The 20,512-nt window shown below is 47.5% G+C and overlaps 1 protein-coding gene across 28 annotated transcripts in view; it reads left to right on the plus strand.

The window, feature by feature from the left end:
• The window catches only part of Myo9b (myosin IXb), an 88,138-nt gene that overhangs the window by 24,922 nt on the left and 42,704 nt on the right, over positions 1-20,512 (plus strand). For all 28 annotated transcript variants that reach the window (XR_379036.2, XM_006509566.2, XM_006509579.3 and 25 more), the window contains 1 exon segment: positions 17,628-17,722. Coding sequence is in view for 27 of the 28 variants with exons in the window: in XM_006509566.2 (XP_006509629.1) it covers positions 17,628-17,722 (95 nt within the window). In the remaining variant the exon portion in view is untranslated.

Here is a 20,512-nt window from a genome sequence, read left to right on the forward strand (position 1 = left end):
AAGTGACTATCAATGTAGCACTTGGAAGCCAAGGAAGGAGGAATTTGAAGCCAGTCTGGGTTACATTGTGAGGCCCCTGTCTCTGTCTGTCAACCAAGAGTGCAGCTCAGCAGCTGCTGTTGGTCTGAGGGGGAATTTCTAAAATGTCATGTTTTAGAGATTTGTCCCCAGGTGACATGTTGGTAGCTGATGGGAGTTGGTGACATCATTGAGTCTGTGATTAAGAAGAGGTTAAAGGGTCGTAGTTCAGTTCTCCAGCTCAGGCTTGGCCACATGGCCACTTGCTGTTCCATGTGCTTGTGCTGTAGTGTGGTATGGGCAGGAGTCCCCTGGCCAGCACAGAACCAGGGCTCACCCTGGCTCAGCACTCCAGTCTCAAGCTAAAGCTGCACTTTATAAAGTCTTCAGCCCAGTGACACAACATTGTCTTGGTTTGCTTTCTGTTGCTGCGATGAGCACTATGACCAGAAGCAGTGTAGGGAAGAAAGAGCTTGTTCCATGCTATAGATTATAGCCTGCCATTGATGGACACCAAGGCAGGAGCTTGAAGCAGAAAGAGGAATGCTGCTTACCAGCTGTCCCCAGGCTATTGCCTGTCTTCCCTGCCTTCCTTCTGTCTTTCTTCCTTCCTTCCCTTCTTCCTCTCTTTCTTTCTTTCTTCTTTTTTTTTTTCTTTTTTAATACATACATAGCATTAGCTGACTTTGGAACTCAACTATATAGACCAGGCCAGCCTTGAACTCTGTAGAGTGCTGGTAGGATTTAAGGCACTACAATCAGTACTCACCTGCCTTCCTTATATAGCTTAGACCCACTTGCTTAGGAATTGTATCGCCCACAGTAGACTGGCCCCTCCTCCATCAGTTAGCAGTTAAGAAAATGCTCCACAAACATGTTCACAGGCCAGTTTGATGGAGACAATTCCTCAATTGTGGTTTCTTCTCTCTGGGTTTATCATGTTGACAAGATCAACTGTCACAATGCCATCTGGTACATTCAGTGTTGTACAACCATCACCTCTATCTTACCCATAATATTCCATCTCCCACAAAAGATTCCCTGACCATATCAGTTATCAATGCCCACTGCTCTTAAATCTACTTCCTATCTCTGGCTTTGCCTGCTATGACAGGTTCATATGAGTTTCATCATTTATCACGTGACCATTGGTCACTCAAAAGCGTGTTTCCAGGATGCATCTGTGTTACAGGGTGTGTTGAAGTTTTGCTTGTTTTTCATGGCTGGGTAATACTCCACCCTGTGGTCAGATACCGCTTGGTTCCTTTACTTGCTAGCTATGTCACCATTTCATTCCTTAGCACAGCTGGCTACAATTAGGCTCCCCTGCCAGAGAAATCTCTACCCTTCAGGGTTCACCACTAGAGCAATGCTGTAGGATCAAGGAGTATAGTCACTGCTTACCCACATGGAACAGCATACCCTGTAGCAGCCTGCTGAGGGCTGGAGTACCCAAGCATCCATGGGTAGGAGTAGGACATGTGTCCACATGTATAAGCCCACCCTGCTAAGAGGTTGCATTCAAGGGCAGCTTGCCTCTGGGAGTTTTGGGGTGGGGAGGGGTAGAAGCAGGTAAGACCAGTGGCTACGAAGGACTGATCTTAGTGCAGTGAAGTAGGGGTCGCAGATGGGTGCAGGAACCATTTGGAGGATTTAGTCAACTGATAGCTCATCTAAGGTAGAACAGAAACTCAAGGACCCTCTTGACTTCCTTAGAAGGTGCCTGATCCTGGGTTGGCAAGATGGTTTAGTGGGTAAAGGAGCTTGCTGCCAAGCTTCAGGACCTGAGTTCAAGCCCTGGGTCTTGCATCGTAGGAGGGGAGAGTTTACTCCTGAAAGTTTTCTTCTGACCTCCACAAAATAAATAAAAATAATGTTTCAAAGTTTAAACATGGAGGATGTTGTGGATAGCTGGGAGGAATGAAGATCATGGTGTTTGCTAGGGAGGCTAATGTGTGTGGGGCTGAGTAGTGGGGGCTGAAGGGCATTTCCTGGGAGGTGATGAGGTCATTGAACAAGTCAGGATCACTAGATAGCCACTGTGGAGGCAGGAAGGAACAATGTGACTTAAGCCTTGGGATCTAAGGCCCTTGAGGGATGGATGGACAGGTAATCAGATACATAGAGATCCAGGGCAGAATGCAGAACTAGGGGCTGTGTGGACCACGTGAAGAGAAAGCAGTCTAGGGGACCCCTGGGTTGTAGGATGTCTCAGGACAAGCAGGTCCCATGTGCATGAGGGTGTGCCAGAGTCATACAAAGGTCATACTTCTTGTCCTTCCTGCTGTCCATGTTTGGGGTTGTATGCCCTGCCTGACAGTTTCCAGTCATAATGCAGTATGTCCAGATATCAATCGGGCCCTGCTGAGAGACACTGGACTTTGAGCAGCTGACAGAAGTGCCGAGAGGTATCACAGGGCCTCCAGCCTGGGTGCTCCCAGGAAGCCGTATTTAGTAGTCCATCAAGTCACATGTCTTCCTGCACCCATGAGATCAATAACAGGAATTCCCCAACAAAGGTTTTATGCCAGACTGTCCTCAGGATCAGTAGGCTTCCTTTGGACTTTTCCCCTTCCTTTACTGTCCTTCAGCAGGGTCTCATAGAACCCTGGCTGGCCTCATACTTGTCCTATAGTTGAGAATGACTCCTGATCCACTAGCTTCCACCTCCTAAGTATCAGATTGACAGGCATGACAGGCCTACTTTATGTGGTTTTGGGAATGGAAGCTCGTGTGAATGTTATTTAAGCCCTCTGTCCACTGGGCTATAAGTAACATACCAACTAAGCTACAGTCACTCTTCCAACCAAGCCACATCCCCAGCCCAGTGCAGGTTTTCTTGCAGACAGTGGACATCAACCCCTTCTAACCAGTTTTTATTTCTGGGCTTCAATATTTCATGGTTAACTGCAGTTTGGAAATAGTAAGTGGAAAAATCCAGAAATGAGCAGTTTTGGGTTTCACCTTTTCTTTTGTGTAAGAAGCCTGTAGGCTTAGTGAGTTTTCAGAAAGATCTAATGTGAATGTTGGGTTTGTTCTGCCTGTGCTTGTGGATGTCCACTGGAAGTCTGGGATACTTGGTTTTACTTACCAACTTGCAAAGTCTGGTATCAGCTGTGAAGGTGGTGTCTGGACCACATTGGCCTTTGGTAACTGTCTTGTCTTGATTGTGCCATTGAAGTGGGAAGAAACACCAGTCTTGGTGGCACCATCCCTTTGGGTTTGGATCCGAGACTGAGTGAAGAAAGCAAGCTGAGTACAGTGTGATGCATTTGTTCTGCCCGCTGCTAACCATGTGTGTGACTAGTTAAGTAGCATCCTTGACTCCCACAGTGATGGATGCTATTCCTGGGACTGGGAACCAAGTCCTTCTCCCCCAGGATTATTTTCTTAGGCTATGTTATCATCACAGCAGGAATGGACACTAGGGCAGAGTGGTGGAAAAGATCTGCAGTGGGCAAGGGGCATGGCCCAGGGTGGTGCAAAGAATCTCCCCATGAGGGGTTTAGGTTGTGGCTCAGGTCTAGTATTTGACTAGCATTCACAAGACTCCAGGTTCTATCCTGAGATGGATATACACACAGAAATATACACAAATAGACATCATTTTTTGTCATTATTTTTCATTGTATGACAAAACATCTGACAGAGGTGGACAAGTTAAAGGTTTGTTTTGGCTCTGGGTCTGAGAGGGTCAGTCCATGGTGGGCTTTGGGTCTGAGATGAGTGAATGCTTGTGGTGCAGTCATTCAGGTCTCTGGCTACATTGGGACCAAGCCACAGGACTGCCATTTCCTAGGCATTCTCACACAGTCACTCACAGCACTCATGTGTCCAGTGTGCTAAGCACCAGGAAGACTTGGGAGTGTGCAGAGTCACTCCCTAAGATACTGAGGGATGACTATACTTCCATGTACATATAGAAAAGTCTAGAGCCCTGGAAAGATGAATTTTCATATGCCATGTGTATTTGCTTGGCTCCTGGTTCCTGCCACCTGTGTCACAGATGCTCAATGTAGAAACCTGTGTGTACAGTGGGCACTCTCCCCTGGGTCTTCTAACAGTGTGGGGGAGTTGGGAAAGGAAGTCTTGGAAGTAGGTGTTTGTTCCATGGTGTCTAGAGACTGGGTTTGTCCATGCAGGAGTCTCAGTGGTAGCAGATAACTTTACAGTACTGTGGCTGTCCAGGGCAGGGTTCTCTCTCTCTCTCTCTCTCTCTCTCTCTCTCTCTCTCTCTCTCTCTCTCTCTCTCTCTCTCTCTGTGTGTGTGTGTGTGTGTGTGTCTGTCTGTCTGTCTGTCTGTCTGTCTGTCTGTCTTGTCTGTCTGTGTGTAAGGGGTATACAGTCCAGAGAACAGCCTTAGGTATCTGTCTTCAAGTGCCATCCACCTTCATTATAGAGACAGGATCTCTCAGTAGCCTGGACCCTGCCCACCAGACTAGGCTGGCTTTGGCTATTAAACCCAGGAACCCTCCTGTTTCTGTTTACTGGGATTACAAGCCCAGCCTCCATGCTGGCTTTCTCTTATGTTGGTTTTGGGTGCTAGGCTCAGGCTCTCATGCATACATAGCCATCACTTTTCCAATGTCTACTAAGTCTACCAAGCCCACTTTCTTAAGAATTATCTACCATCACCACATCCCTGCCTTGGAGAGTCTCTGTAAATTTCAGTCTTGCCTTCACACTGCCTGCCAAGGACATGGAGACCACCAGGCCCAGAGACTGACCATGACTCTGGAGTTCCTCCCCTTTACTCTCCCATCATCCCTGCTCTTGTTTCCTGACGTACCTTAACACTAACATGAGGATCATGACAGTAGCCTGTGGGCACCTGGAGTCATGGCCAGTATCTATGGTGTCTGATGTGCCCATAGGGGCTCTGAGACATGCAAAGGACACAATGAAAGTCATAACCAGGGTTAGTAAGGTAGGGATTCCTGCCTTGCCACACACTGGGAAGCAGTAGTGACTGGCTCTGATACCTTTACCCAGCACTTGAGGCAAACCAACAGACTGCATGCACACATCCTACCTCAAGGACATTGGGAGCCAGAGAGCAGTAGGGACCTATAAGAGTCAGTGCATCTTCAGAAAGAAGGGAGAGAGTGAGCTAGCAGCTGGCCAAGCAGGAAGGGTGTGGGGTGGATGAGGAAACACTGCTAACAGGTGTGTGTCCCAGGACCATTCCTAGAGAGGTGTAAGGGTCAGAAAACCACTGAAGGAAGACCCCAGACTCAGATAGTATACAAAAACAAAGAGAGTTTATTCTGCAGAAACAACTAGCATGCTAGGGTCACCATTGTTCAGAATGGAAACACAAAGACATTCGAGACCCTTTTATAACAGAACTGCTTAATTACTTCTAAGATAACAATATACTTCTAAAACCTAGGGCTCCTTCCAAGGGATTACAGAGACCATTAACCAATGGTCACAAAGAAGATATACACCACAAGACCACAGGTGCAAAAACAGGAGATAAGATATTGACTGGGTTTATCTATACAAAACTACAAGGACAGCTTAGTTATAGTTTTTAACTTTCTATGAACCTGTAAGCTAGTAGCAAATGATGAATGTTTAGCCAGATAATTGTTCCTAGTGGATATGCATATAGACATTCTCTGTTATAAACCTCTTATTCAGTTTATGACCTGAATTTATGTGCAAACTCATAGTGAGCTTTTTACCATGTGAACACACACTCTGGAAGTCCTACAAGTACTGAGAACAAAAGGCATAGAGGCCTTTCTTGTTTCTCTTCCTGAGTATTAGAGAAGTGCAATTCCTTGCCTTGCCAGATAGAACAAAGGCCACTTTACCCAGCCTCCTACTGTTTTATTATGAGGTGCTAAACAGAGACTGCAGCTTCTCTTCTCAGAGCAACCCAGACAGGCTGAACAGCTACAGAAGCAAAGTATATTACACTTATGATAGATAGCAAATGGTTTATGGCCTGGTTTCTGAGTGGAGACAAAATGGAATAAAAAGGACTTTTCAGAGGTATGCAGAAGCCATATATGGACAGCTTCAGAGTGGCCCTGAGTAGCCCTTGGCAGGGGACAGCTGTGCACTCCAGGTCTGCCCTGCAGCCTCCCAGCTTCTCCCTGGTGCACCCCTCTAGGGAGGGGAGGGCCTTTGCTTGCCTCAAGGCTATTTCAGACCTGGGGGAAGTTACATTTTTGGAAACACCACATCTAAGAGTTGAGTGAAATTATGGGGTATAGTTTAAGTACCCAAAAAAGGTTTCCTTGAGCTGGGTACAGTAGGACACGCCTGTCATGCCAGTGCCTGAGAGTTTGAGGCAAGTTTGGCACTGTCCCCAAAACAATATTAAATGTCTCAGAAGGAATGCACAGGGCCTGTGTGAGTACTATTCTCTGTGCTGCTTTGCCAAAGGACCAGAATGTACTATCACAGAAAGACCCACACTGGTTCTCCTCAACTGACTCCCATCTACCTCACCCCCACCAGAACTCCTGAGCCACTAGACCTGTGTGCTGACTTCCCCCTCAGACAGCAACACCCCCCTCCCCAGATCTCCTGGAATCTACATGACCAGGTAAAGAGAAGCAGGGTGCAGCACACAGATGTGCAGTCCAGCAGCTACTTGAAGTTGATACAAGACAATCATGAGGTCAAGGTCAACTTCAACAAAGGCTAGGTTTGAGGCCAGCCAGGGTATGTGAGAGCATTTAAGAAACACAAGGAGTATATCTACTCAAACTTGTGGGCTGAGAGTGGCAAGCAAGTTGTTGGTCAGAGACACCATGTTTCACTATGGGGGTACATTGTTATTTCTAGGTTCCAAGGCCCAGTATAATGATGTCAACTAAGCACTTGGTTTGTCTCTCAGCATTTGCAAGGAAGGAAGCTCTTAAGCATTCTTACCAACTAGGAAGAAAGGAGAAAATAGGAATTGGGAAGGAGATGTGTGTTCTTGGATGGTAGTAATCACTCCACATCAAAACTCAGCTCCCACCTTACAGACAGACACTGTGGTTTTTGTGTTATGCATGTGTGGATGGGTCTGTGATTCTTGGCAGAGACTCCACTCAAGCTACACCCTGAGCCCCTCCCTGGGCAATTCTAGGCTGGGCTCTATCTACTGAACCAGGTTCCCAGCACCTCACTCGTGGCACACTTTTAAAAAACAAAAAATTTATTTCATATGCATTAGTGTTTTACCTACACGTATGTCTGTGTCAGGGAATTAGATCCCCTGGAACTGCACTTACAGACAGTTGTGAATGGTCATGTGGGTACCCAGGTCCTCTGAAAGTACATCCAGCTGTTTTAACTGCTGAGCCATCTCTCCAGCCCCCAGCACTTTTAATCTTAGCAGTGAATAGACAAAAGCAGGTAAAACTTTGGATTTGTTGCTAGTCTGATCCATAGAGCAGGTTCCAGGCTAGCAGGGGCTCTGTAGTGAGATTTTGTCTCTAGGAAAGAAACACGGAAAGAGAATCCAGGGGGTAAGGTCCTTCACACACAGCACCACTCCCCATTTTGTTAGTGGAACCCTGTTCAGGTTGGTACCTTTGCCTCTGTCCCCCATCTCTGAACGCTAGCTGTCATTATGCCTTCTGAAGACTCTGAAAGCTGCCCAGTCTCGACCAGTGTGCAGGCAATGGCACCTCCAAGCCGTTCAAAGCCAGGTTCCCCAGGACACTGCACCCACATTCCTGAAAGGTGACTTGTTGAACTGCCTCTTTCCCTCAGTTTCCCTGGTATGAGTGGTACAGCCAGGCTTGTTTCTTGTCAGTGTAGTTGAGAGCGAGAACACTTAGCCCCACAGTCCTCCTCTCTATGTTCCTGTAGCAGGGAGCAAGGACAGGGTGGCAGATGGTGGCTGGAGCGCTGTGGTGTGCTTCAGAGTTTCGACCGGTCACTGGGGTGTGGAAACCCTGCTGGGCAGACAAAATGTGGAGATGCTAAACTGCGTTTACCCTGTGCAGCTGTCAGGTGCTGGGCTCAAGGGAAGTGCTGATACACCACTCGGGGATGGGAAAATGCAGCCTAAGGTGTGGAAGAACCTGAGGTTCCCTGACTCTTGAGTGTCCAGTTGCCACTGGAAACTGTGCAGAGGAGTCAGAAAGGTTGGGGACCCACGGACCTGTGATGAGGAGTCCAGGGACAGGGGCTCCCAAACTCCTGGACATCCAGATGCTGCTGGGTCTTGGGGAGTTAGGAACAGAAGAGGACCACAAGCTGAGGAGCCTGGGGCCAGGAGGAGAAGGAACTCCAGTTTAGCTCTAGATTGTCTTTAGCTTAGCAGCGGTTGTCCAGGAGCACAGAAAGGCCTTCTGCAGGAGACCTAGGCAGTGGGGCTCTGTAGACAAAGGCCTTCTCCAAGCTCCCCATGGAGGTTCTTGATGAAAGAGACAGTCCTTGGTTCCAAACTGTTTATTGAGTGCTCATCATGGAAAATGGGTACATACCATGCCCTCAGGGAGGACCACAGATTAAATACTTATTGCAGTAAGGAATGTAAGCTTATTGGCTAAACCCTAGGGGCCTCTAGATACCTCATTAGCATGGAGAACTCTGTTTTGATCTCTGTGACCATAGGTCACATTCCTATGTAGGGAGTGTGGTCATGTGATAGGTGCCTGGTCAGAAGCAGGTGAGCACACTCAACATTATCAAGTTGCCTGGCATGGTCCACTGCCCCACACTGTGGTTGGTGGCCACTGTCAGCAGTGCCCTGAGATAGCAGGTGTCAATCAGGAGAGTGGCATGTGCCTGTCATTCTTGCCTCAACAGACGAAAATATCATGGAGGCTCAGTGCCCAAAGGCCCATTGTTTACCCTCAGCACTGCAAAATAATTTGGGCCCAGCAAGATGGTTCAGTGGTAAAGGTGATTGCTGCCAAGCTTGAGACCCTGAGTTCAATCCCTGAGACCCAAATAATGGAAAACAACTAACTCCTGCAAGTTGTCCTCTGACCTGTATGTGCAATGCCCCCCCCCCAATAAATTAATAAAAACCTAAATTACCATCACACATACTTCATAGAGATACTCAGACAGGTCATAATATAACAGGCTTTTAGAAGAAAGGAAAAGAGAAAACACTTGTAATATTTGTTGTTACTTTTGAGACAGGGTCTCATTATGTAACCCTGGTTGACTTAGAACTTACTGTGTAGTCCAGACTGGCCTCAGACTCATAGAAATCTGCCTAATTCTGCCTCCCACATGCTGGGGCTAAAGGTGTGGGCCACCATTTGTGTTGCTCTGGTAAAACACCACAACCAGACTAGGCTGGGGCCTAGCAAACACAAAAGTGGATGCTCACAGTCAGCTATTGGATGGATCACAGGGCCCCCAATGGAGGAGCTAGAGAAAGTATCCAAGGAGCTAAAGAGATCTGCAACCCTGTAGGTGCAACATTATGAACTAACCAGTACCCTGGAGCTCTTGACTCTAGCTGTGTATGTATCAAAAGATGGCCTAGTCAGCCATCACTGGAAAGAGAGGCCCATTGGACATGCAAACTTTATATGCCCTAGTACAGGGGAATGCCAGGGCCAAAAAGTGGGAGTGGGTGGGTAGGGGAGTGGGGGGGAGGGTATGGGGGACTTTTGGGATAGCATTGGAAATGTAATTGAGGAAAATATGTAATAAAAAATATTTTAAAAACTGAAGGTGTGAATGCTGAGTTGAGATAAATGGTAATTGAAATAAAAATAAATAACTAGTAAACGTCAAAAAAAAAAAACACACACAACCAAAAGTAACTGAGAGGAGAGGCTTGATTTCACTTGCACAACACAGTCATCTTCGAAAGAAGTCAGGACAGGAACCTGAGGCAGGGGCTGATGCAGAGGCCATGGAGGAATGCTGCTTACTGCCTTGCTTTTCCTGGCTTGCTCAGCCTGCTTTCTTATAGAACCCAGGACTACCTGCCCAGGCATGGCACTAACCACAGTGAGCTGGGATCTCCCATTTTAATCATCAATCAAGAAGATGCCCCACAGACTTGCCCACAGGCCAATCTGATGCTGACATTTTCTCAGTCTCGGTTCCCTTTCCCACCCCCACACCCCACACATAGCTAGCTTGTGCCAAGTTGACCTTATCAGGGCAAGCACCTTGCTTTTGGTTTGGTTTGCTTTGGTTTGGTTTGGTTTGGTTTGGTTTGTGGTGTCACATTAAATAAATGTAGGCTGTAAATTCATGATTCCCCTGCCTCAGCCTCTCAAGTGCTAGGATCAAAGGCCTTTGCCACCACTTCTGACTCTATACATGGCAATGTATAATAAACCCATTCATTAATTCAGAGATGAAGCTGGTTGTGGTGGCTTGTACCTGTTATTCTGGGGAAACTGAGGTATGACCATTTGACCCCTTGAGCCCAGGAGTTTGGAGACAAACTTGGACTACGGTGTTTCAGTTTTATCAAACAGTGACTGACTATACCCTTGGAGAGGTTTGTTTTTAAACAATCCGAGTCTTCTTTGTTTTATAATTTTGCTTGTTTTTGAGCAATGGTCTGGTGTAACCAAGGCTGGTTTCTAATGTAATATGTAACTGAGGATGACCTTGAACTCCTGATCCTCCTACCTCCATCTGCCCCGTGCTCAGATGACAGGCATGCTGTTACATTGCTAAGTGAGCCCTGAGCTCCTGACCTATTGCCCAGCTCTAGACATCACGGGCTTTCTAAGGTAACAGGAGGCCACTGATGTGGTGAAAGCATTGGTACGGCAAGTGGGGGAAGTGACTGAAGACCTGGGTTCCCATCTTAAGCACCCACACAAAAAGTTGTTGTAGGGTGTTTTGTCACACACAGGGAGGAGAGCCAATCATACAGCCCTGGGTTCAGAACAGGAGAGGCAGCAGGTGTGAGGGCCCAGGTCCATCCCCAACCCTTCTTCAGGAGCACCTTCATCAGGAGCTGAGTCCCAGCCCAGAGAGGCAGGGACAGGATAGTCTCTGGGGCTCCTGGCCAGCCTACCCACTTGGTTAGCTCCAGAACAATGAGAAAACGTGTCCCAAAAAACAAGGTGGATGAAGCCTGAGAAATGACACCTTAGCCTGGCCTCTGTGCAGCCATTTAAAAAGAGGTGGGGGGAGTCAGCATTAGAGGGCTGGGGATATTGCTGTCCATAGAAACTCCTGAGTCAATATCTTGATTCCACTAGGACTGAGCCACAGCCAAAGGCAAGCGGTGGCGTCTGCAGCTGAGGACAGCAGCCTCAGAAAATGTGATCCTGGCCTACACTGCCTGAGCCTGGCTGGCACATCTGCTTCCCCTTCCTTTAGTCTCAGGATCTGCTTGGCTACGGAAAGCCCTAAATGTCCCTTCCTGACTTGGACAGGGTCTCAGGATTTGTCCAGTTACTCAGCATGCTGGTGCAGATCTGCCATCCTGCTGCTCTGTGAGGCAAGGGAGGAGGCTTAGGGGTTGCAGACTAGCCTGAGCTACATAGCAAATTTAAGGCCAACCTGGGCTACATAGTGAAATCCTATATCAATAATTTGTACCACTCCTGGCTCTGTGTGTGTTTGTGTGTGTGTGTGTGTGTGTGTGTGTGTGTGTGTGTGTGTGTGTGTGTGTGTGTGTGACATGACCTAGGTGTGGAAGTCAGGGCAACCTCAGGTGTGGTCTTCACCTTCCACCTTGTTTGCTTTTCTGCTTCCCTCTCCACCTCCAGACAGTCATGCTGTGTATCCAGCTTTATGTTAGTTCTGGGAATTTGAACTCAGCTCCTCACACTTGAGTGGCCAAGTACTTCACCTACTGGGTCATCTCCAACAGTACTTGAGATTTTGCTGCTTATGTTGGATTCTTGGGTAGGAATGGGTCCATCTTGGGGGTGGGGGGGGTCATCCTGGCCTCCAGAGCTCTTGTTTCATTTCCCATTTCATCTGTGGCTGACACTTGGTGCCTTCTGTGGTCAGGGGCACTGAGGGTAGGGGGCTTTTTGTCCCACAGTCACCCAACCCTAACCACATCCCTGATGTGTATAGTTGTCGGATATCTGTCTGGCCAGCAGCTGTCCAGAGCTGTGCTGAGCTCCAAGACTGGAAGAGACCAGAAGAGCCTCTGGGTGGAAGTGGGGTGTGAGGCAGGCCTTGGGGAGCTCCCTTGTCCTCTTTCACTGAGGAGCTGAGACTTCATGGTGATGCTCTGCTTCCTGTATCTGCAGTTCAGCTCTACCTCCACCCTTGGGCTATCATTCTTCAATGGCTGGTTCTCCCTATGACTGCTGTGGTGAGACCTCTGCCCGTCACTTCAGCTGTCAAGAGCAAGTGGGGACCAAGTCTGACAGTACTCCTCTGTGACCACCCCACGTGCCCCCCCCACCCCAAGCACTTGGGTCTGAGGCAGGAGCATCTTTTGAGCCCAGGAGTTCAGGGTTAGCTTGGGCAGGAGATAGACAGAGATACACAGAGAGGGAAATACAGAGAGAGACAGAGAGTGGGGAGGCAAAGACAGAAAGAGACAGAGACAGAGACAGAGACAGAGACAGAAGAGAAGAGAAGAGAAGAGAAGAGAAGAGAAGAGAAGAGAAGAGAAGAGAAGAGAAGAGAAGAGAAGAGAAGAGAAGAGAAGAGAAAAGGAGGAGGAGGAAGAGGAAGAAGAGGAGGAGGAGAACTCCATCCCAAAAAGCCAGAAGGGATTGAAGCTCAGTTCACAGAGCCCTGAGTTCTGTCCTCAGCACCACGTAATTTGGGTGGGCCTCTAGTTATTTCAGCACTTAGGAGACTGGGGCAGGAGGATTCATGGTTTAAGGTCATCCATGTCTTTAAGCCCTTGAGGCCAACATGGGCTACATGAGACTCTGTCTCAAAGTCTAAACTCACCCACTCACTACATAAATCACACAAAGCTACATAGAACGCAACCAGAAGTTTATTCATGACCATAAAAGGCAACCTAGAGGAAGCCACTAGAACTTTCTATTCAGAAAACATAGCTGCTAGTCAGTCAGGGGCAACACACTTTTTCATGGTGGTTCTATGTTGTAGATGGACCTGGTGCTGTTTGTATGTTGATGCTAATTCTGCTCTCCTGGCAGGGGTTGCAGACAAGGAGTGAGTCACACTCAAGTGACTTCTTGTGAAACGATCCCCTAGTGAATAAAGGAGCCAATCACTGGGCGAGTAGGCAGGACTTCCGGGTTGGAGAGGGGAAGAAAGGAAGCAGGAGAGAATTAGTTCTCTTTGGACTGACATAGCGTGAGGACAAAATGTAGAGTGTCTCCCGGTTACAATGACAGATCCATCAGGATTCACCACTGGAGGATTTAGATTTAATGAGGCTTACAAGTTAGGATTTTAGTTGTTGCACCCAGCGATTGAGTTACTGTTGTTTCTGAACTACGTTTGTGTTGTGGTTTCCTTCACACATAGGGTTGCCTGGGTTCAAGAGAGAAAGGTATGGCAGCAAAGCATGGATTTTCCTGAGGGATTTGAAGCACAGGGTTGATGTGATAGTGACCTGCTAGTGGAAACCTAGCAAGCTGGGTGGAAACCTTTTGAGAGCTCCAGGCCAGAGAGTCTCCACAAGATAAAAACAGGTTGGCCATTGCCCACCAGTGCATGCTGGCCAAACCCCACAGGGTAGAAAGTAGCTGGTTGTAGCTCGGGAACTTGCTTTACAATATATATATTGTAAATATATATATATTTCCTGCAACAGTTCTATGTCACCCTTTCCTCTACCCCATGGTATCCCTTTAGAAGAAGGCAGCCCAGGCTCACTGGACCTCCAGAGGGCCTCCCACAGGCTTCATGGAGCTGAAGATCAAAAGAAAAATGCTGCCTGCTTGCAGGTGTGCTTCAGCCTAGACTGTTTACCCTTTCTGTTGTAATTTTTGGGGTTTTATGAAACAGGAGCTTGCTTACGTAGCCCAGGTTAGCCTTAAATCACAATTCCCCTGCCTCAGCCTCCCAGGTGCCAAGATATACAGGCAGGTAGCACCACCCAGTTTGGAAACCATGGAAATGCACAGCTTTGCCTCTGGTGTCTAGTGGAGCAGCTGCCACCTGCACCTACTGGGCAAGCCACTAGTGACTGCACTTAGGCTCCTAGGCTCAAGAGAAGACCATTGGTTGTTGAATGTCAGGGACTGTGGAGGACACAGCCCAAACGAGAGTGTGTTGGGGTGGGGCACAGCAAGGATGTATGCTTATGAGACAGTTCATATAGCCCAGACTGGCTTTGACCTCACTAGAAAATGTGCTTTTAAAAGTCTGAGCCTGGAAAGTGTGGTACACTCACTTTTAATCCCAGCACTTGGGAGGCAGAGGCAGGCAGATGTTCATGAGTCTCAGGCCAGTCTGGGCTACATAGTAAGACCAAAAAAATAAGAGGGCAAGGATGAGCTGGAGATATGACTGCCCTTGTTGAGGATCCAGATAGATTCCCAGCACCCAGTTGGTGGCTCACAAATGTCTGTATCTCCAGTTTTGTGAGATCTGACACCCTATTTTGACCTCAGTGAGCACCAGGCACACATATGTTAATGCACAGACATTCAGGTGGAACAGTCATACACATAAATAAATCTAAAAATTTTTTGTTTGTTTAAATTAAGGCTGGTGGATCATAATTATAATCCCAGTTAAGGCAGAGGAGTCACAAATTTTAGGTCAGTCTGTGCAACAGGATAAGACTTTGACTCCTTGTAAAGCAAATATTGTTGAGTAAGTCATGCATGCTAAAGCTGTGTGTATCTGTGCATCTGTGTGTGTGTGTGTGTGTGTGTGTGTGTGTGTGTGTGTGTGTGTCTGTGTGTCTGTGTGTCTGTGTGTGTCTGTGTGCATCTGCATGCATCTGTGTGTATAGTGCATATGAAAGTCAGAGGACAACTTTGAAGAGTGAGTCTTAACTATCCACCTTGTTTGAGGCAGGTCTCTCCTCATTTCTGCCACAGGGTCCTGCTAGCTTCTGGGCAGTTGTGCTATGTCCACCATCTTCTTGACTTCTGTGGCTTTGGACTCAGGTTGTCACATTTGCCTGTCAAACACTTTCCCCACTGAGCCACCTCCTTCCTTTCTTTTTAAGGCTAGGTAGTACCCACTGTTTGATGACCACATTGTTCTTCCCAGCCGCTTGGCTGTTGTTATTTCCTCTGGACCTGAACCCAAAGTAGTATCCGTAGATCTAATCAGGATCTAATTTTAGCAGTGCACAAACTAATATTCGCAATGCTCTTTTATATTAGAAAGGAGGAATATTATGTTTCTTTGGAAGCTGAGCCCTTTCTTTCCCTGGCACCTTGCCAAGGCCTGTGGTTCAATAGCTTTAACAGGGCTTGTCCACCCTTTTACTGGTTCCCCCTGCAAGCAACCCCCAGCCATCCCAGTGCCATCCCCTTTTTGCACTCTGAGCTCCTCTGTGTATCATAGCTCCAACCAGATATTTTTAGCCTGACTTTGAAAAGTCACTGTGTACTCAGACACATACCCGACACATGAGGTCACCAGGAACAGACAAAGCCCTAGCCTGCAGGGTCATCTATAATTGCAGAATCAGAAAGCCTTGTACTCTGCAGACCTTGCTGGCTGGCTGTCCTCAGACCTGGGCCTGACATCATATTAAGATGTCTGCAGGGAAAGTTGTCCCCTGCCCTTTAAAAGTTAGCCAGTGCCTCATACGGGTGTGGAAGGGATTAATGGGATTCATCTGTAACAAGCAACCCCAAGCTGAGGCATCATGGCAACTTCTCTGAAAAAATGGAGTATCCCACCTGCAGACACTCCAGCCCCACTAGGAGACAAGATGGGCCATTTTCATGTAGGCTTATTTCAGTTCCTTTTAAAAAAAAAAAAAAATACAGGGTCTCTTTGTAGCTCAGGCTGATTCATGGTAATCCCCCTGCCTCTGTTTCCTAAGACTAGGATCAGAGGCTGGGGTTGCCATGAACCATTGTTTTAGACTCAGACCTTTAAGGTGGAGGTGACTTGGGGTGGCATAGCATAACTCTGTCACAGAGCAGGGAAGAGGAAGCTTGACCAGCCTGTGTGCAAGGCCCAGGATAAAGCTCATGGCCCTCATGTAGTAAATTACTTAATTACAGTGTAATCTTTAGGGGGGGGGGCTAGGTGGGGTTGGATACACACCTTCAATCCCAGTGCCTGGGAAGCAGAAGCAGACAGATCTCTCAGCTAGGAGCTAGACTGGTCTAGGGAGATCCAGGATACACAGACAGTTTTTGTGGAATTTCTCTTTGGGCTGCCATATAGAAGCCACCTGTCATCTTAGACTTTTGTCACTGTAATCAAATGCTATAGACTGCTTGCTTGCTTACTGACTGACACTAACTTTGTTTATGTAGTTGGTTGGTTTTAGTTTTGTTTTTGTTTTTTGTTTTTGTTTGTTTTGGGTTTTTTTTTGGGTTTTTTTTTTTTTTTTTTTTTTTTTTTTTTTTTTTTTGGTTTTTTGAGACAGGGTTTCTCTGTGTAGCCCTGGCTATCCTGGCTCTCTTTCTCTGTGTAGACTAGGCTGATCTCAAACTCCAAGATCTGTGTGCCTCTGCCTCCGCCTCTACTTCCCTAGTGCTGGAATTAAAGGCATACACCACCACTACTTGACTAAGACTGCATAACTTCTAAAGAATAAGGGCTATAAGTTGGGCTCATGGGTGGAGGCATGTCATCCTAACACTTGGAAGGCTGAGATAAGAGAATGGTTGCTAGCTCCAGGCCACAGAGTGAGAGCCTGTCTCAAAACAACAGGCTCCAGAGAAATGATTTAGAGAGTAAAAGCTTGCTGTACAGGCGTGAGAAACTGAATCCCCAACAGTTTCAACAATTATGTGAAAAGCTGCATAATGCTTCATATTCCTGTAACCCAGCATGGGAGTCACACTGTCAGAACTCAGGCAGGCTGAACACATGGGGACATGCTGCCTCTACACACCTGAGACTTGCTTTTTAAGGTTTTTTTTCTCCCTTTTGGACTGGTGGTGGTAGCTCATGCCTTTAATCCCACCACTCAGGAGTCAGGCAGGTAGATCTCTGAGTTCAAGGCCAGCCTGGTCCACAGAGTAAGTTCCAAGACAGCAGGGCTACACAGAGAAATCCTATCTTGGGGGGAAAAATTGTTGGGCTGCAGAGATGGGTCAGCAGTTAAAAGCACAGGCTACTTTTGCAGAGGACCTGGGTTTAATTCATGGCACCCACAAGGCAAATTATAACCATCTTTAACGCCAATTTCAGCAACTCTGATGCCCTCTTCTGCTTTTCATAGACACACAAGGTGCCCACTACAAGCAAAATACCCTCACACATTAAAAAAACAAAACTAGTAACAAGAAAGCCCCTAAAAAACAGTTTATTGCAATACATATGTATGTATACACACACACAACACACTTGTGCCCATATGGAGGTCAAAGGACAACTTGCAGGAGGCGGTTCTCTCCTATGATGTGTGTCCCACAGATTGAGCTCCGTTGTCAGACTTGGTACCAACACCTGGACCCACTGAGCTATCTCTCCTGCCCTATCCTTTGTCTCTTACCCAAGCCTCTGAGTAAGTAAGTAGCTCAGGGCTCTGGGGACAAGAATTCTGTGCCCACAAGGAGTTCTAGGACCACGGCTATGCAGAGTCCAGGCTGGGGTCTGAAGCTCTGCTTTTGTCTTCTCAGGCTTTTGGGAATGCCAAGACAGCCCACAACAACAACTCCAGCCGCTTCGGGAAGTTCATCCAAGTCAACTACCTAGAAAATGGCATTGTGAGGGGGTAAGTCACTCTATCTGTGTACCTTCACCTCTCAAGCTGAGGCTGGAACCCAGGACCCCCTGTGAGCTTAGCCAATCCTCCACCCTGGAGTACATCCTCATCTGAGTGTGGCCTTGAGGGTTTTAGGTCTGTGCAGTGAGAATCTTCTGTGGCAGCCTTGACTCAGAACTGGCCATGCTGTAACAGCCGGCTTGCTGACCTTTGTAAGGTTTCTCTGAGGTGTTGGGTGTCACAGGCAGAATGGGGTGTGGACCTCAGCATCAGCTGCATGTAAGCCCCTTACTTAGAGACAATTCTGGACAGCACTGTGATGTGATTGGTCCAGGGAAGTACAAAGCCACTGTTCAGCAGTGGCACAACAGAGTTGAAACAGTAGAGTCATGGTTCAAGGGATAGATATGTGGGAGGCTGCATGCATGCATAAATTTTGTGCATAGACACATGGCAGCTTGGATGCTTGGATGGATGGTCAGATTGAGGGGTTTGTGGGCAAGTTAGTAGATGGGTAAGTGGATGCATGAGTAGATGGTTTTATGTGAAGGAGATGGTACTTAGTGAGTGGATAGGTAGACTTGGTATGGAGGGATCATTGGGGAGTGGGCCGTGATTGGATGAAGGCACAAGTAGATTAGTGGATGGATGGATGTGTGCACCATTGGAGACATAGGTGGGTGGATAGATTGGTGGGTAGATGGGTTGGCTCATGGGTGGGCTGATGGGGTGGCTCGGGATGGGGAGGGGCTGAAGAGTGACAGGTTGGGTTGATAAGTAAGTGTGTGGGTAAGTGGATATGTGGTTTGGCTCTGGGGATCTATTGGTAAACAGAAGGTTCATGGGTCAGGAGATGAGTAAAACAGGCAGACCTATCGGGCAGTGGTCACAAGTGTAGGCTGAACAGCAGTCCTTGACAGGTGGATATGAGGATGTGAGGCAGGGGTAGAGGTGACATTCTGTTGGGCCTACAGCCCAGTCACAGGCATGTGTCACGTGGCAGCAGATGTGCTGTACGGCTCTGCGGCACAATGAACTTTGCCACAGTCCTAAGATTCAGACCCTTTTGTTATCAAGGCTGTGGACGGTTGTCTATTACAACAATGTTATAAGTGATTGTTTTTCCTTTATTCCAGCTGGTTCCTAAGTAAATGAGACAGAGGCTATAAGATTTATATAATCAAGCTTTAAGGCACAATATCTGGGCAGTTATTAATCTAATCTAATTCTCTGAGCTAATCTGGCTACCTTCTAGCCAAAATCCCTGAGACACTTGCATTTCAGTCAAGCTCTCTGCTCCTGGTGTGTTCTCATGCTGTCCTCTCAGCCCCCTCCTCCAGAATCTTCTCCCCACTCTGCTGGCTCTCTTGGCTGAGAGGATCCAGCCCTATTCTCTCTCCTGCTCAGTCATTGGCTGATGAGGTTTTATTGACATTAGGAAAAATAAATGGGGAGCAGTGTTTACACAAAACTGGGACAGGAGATTCTTAGAGTAAGCATTACAATGCCATGTCTATGTGACATGGAGGCAGAGAAATCAGCATGGGAATGACACAAGAATACTCTTCACACAGTACACAGGAACATGATGCTGAGTCACCTGCTGATAGTTCACACTGGGCATGGAAGGGAGGGGCTAAGCCTCTGGCATCCTTTCCTGCCCACCCCCCACACACACTGAGCAGGCTCTGCTGAGATGCCCATTGAGAGCCCTTGATGAAGGTCACATTGGTTCTAGACCCTTGTGACTCAATGTTCTCTGCTTGGCCTCAGCCCCCACATGCCCACCTGGGATTTAGCTGTAGTATGAGTTCTGCCACCTGAACTGGGTGCCCATAACCCAGCTGGCACACATTGTCCATCATGACATCTGGATCATGGGCTATGAAAATCTCCTCTTTCCGGGTAATAATAGTATAAATTCTTTATACTATTATTATGGGCCTTGGGGTCATTATTAGGGTAAATTCAGACTACTGGAAGCCAACAGTACAGTACAGTGACAGTTGATCCCATAAACAAGATGACTGCTGAGCAGCTAACAGGAGGGAGTGTGTACACTCCTGTACCCGGAGGGCAGTGAGGATGTCATGGAGCGCATCCTACTGTTAGAGTGCCATACTACTTCAGACTTATAAATCATTTACTTTGGAATTTTCTGCTTCTTATTTTCCAAGCTTGGATAGCTAAAACCATTAAGGCCAAACATGAAACCAAACAAAAAGAAGTACTTGGCTAGGTCACATGCGCAGTGTGTCAGGTACTCCTGGGTGCAGCCTCCCTGCCGCTGGCCCACAAGCTTGCCCTGCTCCATCCAATGTTACTCATGGGTTCAAGAAAGGAATTTCCATGTTGATTGGCATCCATGTTCCAACCTAGCTTCCTGGCCTCTGGGGCTGCTACTGCCTGGTGCCACACGAGCCGCAACCCAGGGCTTCCTTTGTCCACTGTGTCTGGTCATATTTCTATCACTGCTTCTTCACAAAGCCAAGGGCCAGGGCACATCTGAGCATGGCCCAAATTCTTCACTCCTGAAGCTTTAGTTTTCTATGTGTGCAGATCAGTTCAGAGGGACCCCTGCACTCACAGGTCCCCTTGCTGGCCTCAGACCTTTAAAACCAAAAACTGGGGGTGGGCTGCTCTTGCAGAGGATCCAAGTTAAATTCCCAGTACCCACAACTCCAGTCCCAGGGAATCCAGTACCTGCTGTGGACACTGCCCTCATGTGGTACATAGATACACTCAGGCAAAACACTGATACACATAAAATTAAGTTCAAAATCTCAGAAGCTGGGGTGT

This window comes from Mus musculus, chromosome 8, assembly GCF_000001635.26.
Source record: "Mus musculus strain C57BL/6J chromosome 8, GRCm38.p6 C57BL/6J".
Classification (NCBI taxonomy): Eukaryota; Metazoa; Chordata; class Mammalia; order Rodentia; family Muridae; genus Mus; species Mus musculus.